Source organism: Rhamphochromis sp. 'chilingali', assembly GCF_963969265.1.
Source record: "Rhamphochromis sp. 'chilingali' genome assembly, chromosome: 12".
Classification (NCBI taxonomy): domain Eukaryota; kingdom Metazoa; phylum Chordata; class Actinopteri; order Cichliformes; family Cichlidae; genus Rhamphochromis; species Rhamphochromis sp. 'chilingali'.
Genome location: NC_137939.1, coordinates 4,389,305 through 4,395,547, shown reverse-complemented (window position 1 = coordinate 4,395,547; position 6,243 = coordinate 4,389,305). Strand labels below are relative to the sequence as shown.

Sequence of the window (6,243 nt, the reverse complement as noted above, 5' to 3'; positions counted from 1 at the left end):
TAACATTTGAGGACTAAAGCCAGAGTTTCCTCTTGGTTAAGTGTGTCTGTGTGTGTGTGAGCACCATGCAGTGATATGGTAGGTATGGCTGACAAGCTGAGGTGATTAAAAGCAATACGGTGAGCAGTGAGACATAGAGCCACACTTCCCAGACTAAAAATCCGGATGGTTAGCAGCAAAGCAAAGGAATGGAGAAAGGAATGCTTATCAGGAAGCCGATCAGTCTCCTTCCTGAGAATGCACTTAACAATGAGCATTAACCTAAATTACATGTCCATGTAATTACATACAGTGAAGGAAAGAAAAAAAAAATCCAACCTCCCACAGAAGTACGTACCATCAGACGGTCTCCCTGGCCTTTCCTGAAAGTATGTTTACAATCAAAAGACGAGGAACAAAAGTTGAAAGCAACCGTTCTCGGCTAATTACTGGTCGCAGGTTCTTTTTTTTTTTAGAGGATGACCGGAAATTCACAGAAGCTTGTCTCTACTCCAGAAGAGTTTCAGAACAAAGCCCCAGCTCCTGTCCAGGGTGTCCTGCAGTAGGCTAATCCAAGGCCACGGATATCATCCCAGGCTTTTTCATCCTGGAATGTGGACTTAATTACAATCATCTTCATCCAGCGCACACTAACACACTGCCATGATTCATTCATCGGTGACACAAAGTATGTCAATTATACAATGACTTAAAAAAACAAAAGAAAAACATTAAAAAGTACAGACTGCTATTTGTTACTGATGTTTGTATTCCTGGGTATATTTTCAAGACACTTTGTTAATAGGTTCATATATATGGAAATATATATATTTATAATATATATATATATGTAACTTTAGTCTGTGCAAGGAGGTAAAAGACAATCACTTGAATGTAGCTCTTTGCAACAACAGATCAGATGCCGAGTCTCTTGTGCATACACGTGCAGTTAAACATCACCTCGCCTTTCCCTCTAAGACCTCCAGTAGCAAACATACATATACACAAAATGTGAACCAGCATCCAGGAAGCATTCGTGGTGAGCACTGACGCATCTCCTCTCTTTCATGAACAACGAAGACTTGGCAACATTTTCTAGGATGGAACAAAAATGTTTTTTTTCTCTTTTCCCCTACACAATTTATACAAAAATAAAAAAATTAAAATTGTTCCACTGCCATTTGTATCTTTTACATTTGCACAGAGGTAGTGGCTGAATGCGTGAGAAAGGTGTGTGTGTGTGTGTGTGTGTGTGTGTGTGTGTGTGTGTGTGTGTGTGTGTGTGTGTGTGTGTGTGTGTGTGTGAGAGAGAGAGAGAAGTTGTGAGGAAGTGAGCAAAATGAAAACGAACTGGATAAAATGTCTATAAAATGATTTCTTTTCCGTCACCAGAGGATTTGTTTTCCTTTTTGTCAAAGAACAAAATATAATACTGCAATCACTTAAAAAAAGTAGTTCTTCATTTTATACATTTTATACAGTGTTCTCGTTTTTATGTTTTTTTGTTGCTTTTCTTTTCAGTTGGTAAAGGCATAAAATGAGAGAGCTCGCTGGCTCTAGGTTGGGCGAGGCAGGGCAATGTTGGCAGAGTTCAGTCCATGCCGAGGTCTATGCCAGGGGGTCGCTCATGTCCTCGTCAACCTGGGAGAGGAGCTCCTTCTTTTCATCAGTGCTCGCCAGAGAATTGCGGCTGTTGTGGGCACCCATGTACAGGGTGGCATACACTGGGTTCGTGAAGTTGGTGGGCTGCGGAGTGAAGAAAATTTCTCAGTGACTCAGGCAAAAGAAATGAAAAGATTTGGTATATTGTGAAAGAAGCAGTATTTTTCTTATTCAAATAGGCTCAGCTCGCATAAATAACAAGATGTTTCCCAGCTCAGTGCTGAAACCCTGGCAGACATTTGTGGTTTGTTATGTTTTCTGTGTTTGGTTATTTGTTTCTGAAAGTCTGGGCACTAATCATCTGCCCCCAACAAACCAGTAGGTGTATTTCCAGTGAAGAACTTGAAACTTCTTTTTAAGCACTCGGGACTTTATGGACAATTCCTCATTTGATGTTTTATGATTGTGGTGAAAAGTGTTTGAATATAGTGACCATGAGGGCTCCAGCATAAAAGCTTTATTCAGCTGCTCCCCTTATTCACAGTGGATTTCCGTTCCTGACACCCCCAAGGGATTTTTGTCTCCAGCTGGGATTAAACTGGAGATTTTTTCACTTCTTAGGTGAATGTAAAAGAAATGGTATTTATATAGTGCCTTGTGCTTTTATCTGCTGAATGCATTCACACACACAGAGGTAACTCAGGGTTCAGTATCTTGCCCAAGCATTGATCTGTATACAAACCACTCGAGCCACAACGTGTAAACCATGAGACTATGGAGCCACTCATCAGAACTAAAGTATATGATTCACATAATTCTAACAATATTCATTCCAAAATTCATTACAGATGCCAGAAGTAAATACCATAACGACATCCACTGGTTTCCTAAGTCTTGCTTTAAAGCTTTTGCATTTGGACTGTGGTGATCTCGATGGCAAAAAACTGGATATAAATGTAGAAAAGTGATTACAGATCAGTCAAGACAGAAAACTGTTTTTCACTAGACGTCCAAAGGACAGGAATATATTGAGAAACCCAGCTACTTTCATCCAGTGTTCTTTAGATCACAAAGAAGGGTCTATTTACTGTCTATAATGACTCCACAACCAAAACCAATTCATTAAAAAAAAAAAAACTCACAAAAGGACTCATAAATGTGGAAATATCTGCATGGTTAGCCACTACCAGGCATTTTCAGATATTTTGTAATGAAACTGCTTTTTTAAGCTTTGTTACCTTGTCTGGGTCTAAAGCAAAGTCGGAGTCCAGAAGTTCCCCAGCATCATCATCAGGATCTCCTTCATAGATCTTATAGGCAGGGTTTCCAATCTCAACATTCATGGCCCCGTTGGTCATTCGGTGGTGCTGGAAGCCCTTGGCACTGCAGAGAAACAGATCAACAATTATCTTAGAAGCAGATTCAGACCCTTGTTTAAAAGAATTGATGTGCTAACCTCAGAAGAAAGCTAGAGTGACTAAAAGGTGTCTTATCATAAACCCATATCATAAATTCACTCAGCACTGGCTATGTACAATTGACAAGAACAAGACAACATATATCAAAGGTTTTCAAATGAGCTTTTGTGTCAAAAGGCCATTTGATCAAACCTATCGAATATACTGCAGCATGTCCATTGCGGAGAATGCTGGATTAGATTGCAAATATTCGGCTGTTTGCAAGCATATAAACATTTTTCAGAGATGCACAGTTATACATTTTACTCTGCAAGCACATTGCCTGAGCCTAATATTTACAAATGTAAACAGGGAAAGGCATGGAGGACAATGGGAGGACGTCAAAAGTTCAACTACTCGTGCATCACCAGAGCTATTCCAGAGTGAGTAGGCCCCCTGTGTTGTTGGGTGGGAAACCCCATGGAAGCCAAACAGAAGATGGCAAGCGAGGACAATGGAAAGATTTCGGCACTGAACGACAGAATGGACAAAAGGATAGACAAAAGCATAGCAAAGGCAGTCTGACTGTATTTTAGGGAAAGGAGAGGAGAGGAATTGGGGGTCAACAGGTGAATTATGTAACCCTATCAAGTTACCGCGAGCACTGAGAACGAGATTTGCCCGGGCATAGAGACCTGGGAGACAGGGAAATAGATGGATATGTGGGTAAGTGTGCTAAGCGGACATTAAAACAATAAAATATTATATATATGCCTGTTAATGTCTACTGGGATCTTACGTGCACTGTGGCAGCAGTGTGCGATTGTCTACTGAACACTGTCCATGTGCGCAGTAGTTTGAACAGGTATAGCAGCTGGGTTGGATCTGACCATTTGGACAGCTTCAAACATACAGGAAAAAAATATTAAAGAAGATCCTAATGCAGCAGAATAACAATAATAATAATGATTCCCACGATTTCAGAATGATATATTCCATGCTGTGCACTGTTAGGAAGCACAAAATCCACAGATTGCTGGGTGACCTTGGGTGAAGAATATTCTGGCAGTTCAAAATAAAAGCCAGCAAATATTTACAAATCCAAGTCTAATCGATGTAGCACAGTAACCACGTCCCACACGATACTCACCTGCAGGAAACCTCCCCTGAGGCTGACGTCAAACATTTGCCCGTTCCGCAGAACTGACATTTGTCCAGCTCACACTGGTGCCCGACGTACTTGGTGGGGCACAGACAAAGTTTGGTGCCGTTGGAGGTCTGTAAGCAGGTTCCACCATTCTCGCAGAAGCCTTAACACTTACATCACCATGGCAACGGACAGTTAACCCATAACAACGCATGTAAACGCATGGCAACGGACAGATAACCCATGGCAACGGACAGTTAACCCATAACAACGCATGTAAACGCATGGCAACGGACAGTTAACCCATGGCAACGGACAGTTAACCCATAACAACGCATGTTAACGCATGGCAACGGACAGATAACCCATGGCAACGGTCAGGTAACCCATGGCAACGGACCGGTTACCATGGCAACGGACCGGTTACCATGGCAACGGACTGTTAACCCATGGCAACGGACAGTTAACCCATAACAACGCATGTAAACGCATGGCAACGGACTGTTAACCCATAACAACGCATGTAAACGCATGGCAACGGACAGATAACCCATGGCAACGGACAGTTAACCCATAACAACGCATGTTAACGCATGGCAACGGACAGATAACCCATGGCAACGGACAGTTAACCCATAACAACGCATGTAAATGCATGGCAACGGACAGTTAACGCATGGCAACGGACAATTAACCCATGGCAACGGTCATATAACCCATGGCAACGGACAGTTAACCCATAACAACGCATGTAAACGCATGGCAACGGACAGTTAACCCATAACAACACATGTAAACGCATGGCAACGGACAGATAACCCATGGCAACGGACAGTTAACCCATAACAACGCATGTTAACGCATGGCAACGGACAGATAACCCATGGCAACGGACAGTTAACCCATAACAACGCATGTAAATGCATGGCAACGGACAGTTAACGCATGGCAACGGACAGTTAACCCATGGCAACGGTCATATAACCCATGGCAACGGACAGTTAACCCATAACAACGCATGTAAACGCATGGCAACGGACAGTTAACCCATAACAACACATGTAAACGCATGGCAACGGACAGTTAACGCATGGCAACGGACAGTTAACCCATGGCAACGGTCAGGTAACCCATGGCAACGGACCGGTTACCATGGCAACGGACCGGTAACCCATGGCAACGGACTGGTTACCATGGCAACGGACCGGTAACCCATGGCAACGGACAGTTAACCCATAACAACGCATGTAAACGCATGGCAACGGACAGTTAACCCATAACAACGCATGTAAACGCATGGCAACGGACAGATAACCCATGGCAACGGACAGTTAACCCATAACAACGCATGTTAACGCATGGCAACGGACAGATAACCCACGGCAACGGACAGTTAACCCATAACAACGCATGTAAATGCATGGCAACGGACAGTTAACGCATGGCAACGGACAGTTAACCCATGGCAACGGTCATATAACCCATGGCAACGGACAGTTAACCCATAACAACGCATGTAAACGCATGGCAACGGACAGTTAACGCATGGCAACGGACAGTTAACCCATGGCAACGGTCAGGTAACCCATGGCAACGGACCGGTTACCATGGCAACGGACCGGTTACCATGGCAACGGACCGGTAACCCATGGCAACGGACAGTTAACCCATAACAACGCATGTAAACGCATGGCAACGGACAGTTAACCCATAACAACGCATGTAAACGCATGGCAACGGACAGATAACCCATGGCAACGGACAGTTAACCCATAACAACGCATGTTAACCCATGGCAACGGACAGTTAACCCATGGCAACGGTCAGGTAACCCATGGCAACGGACCGGTTACCATGGCAACGGACCGGTAACCCATGGCAACGGACCGGTTACCATGGCAACGGACCGGTAACCCATGGCAACGGACAGTTAACCCATAACAACGCATGTAAACGCATGGCAACGGACAGTTAACCCATAACAACGCATGTTAACGCATGGCAACGAACAGATAACCCATGGCAACGGACAGTTAACCCATAACAACGCATGTAAACGCATGGCAATGGACAGTTAACGCATGGCAACGGACAGTTAACCCATGGCAACGGTCATAT

The 6,243-nt window shown here is 43.7% G+C and overlaps 1 protein-coding gene across 1 annotated transcript; it reads right to left on the bottom strand.

Annotated features, from left to right (window-relative positions):
- Positions 1-469: 469 nt before the first annotated feature.
- Positions 470-4,308, bottom strand: LOC308406593 (low-density lipoprotein receptor-related protein 1-like; the record flags this gene model as incomplete). Its single annotated transcript, XM_080897673.1, has 4 exons — positions 470-1,725; positions 2,820-2,964; positions 3,635-3,673; positions 4,301-4,308. 4 exons carry the CDS (start codon positions 4,306-4,308, stop codon positions 1,588-1,590), a joined length of 330 nt encoding a protein of 109 aa, XP_080753799.1. The 3' UTR covers positions 470-1,587.
- Positions 4,309-6,243: the final 1,935 nt, after the last annotated feature.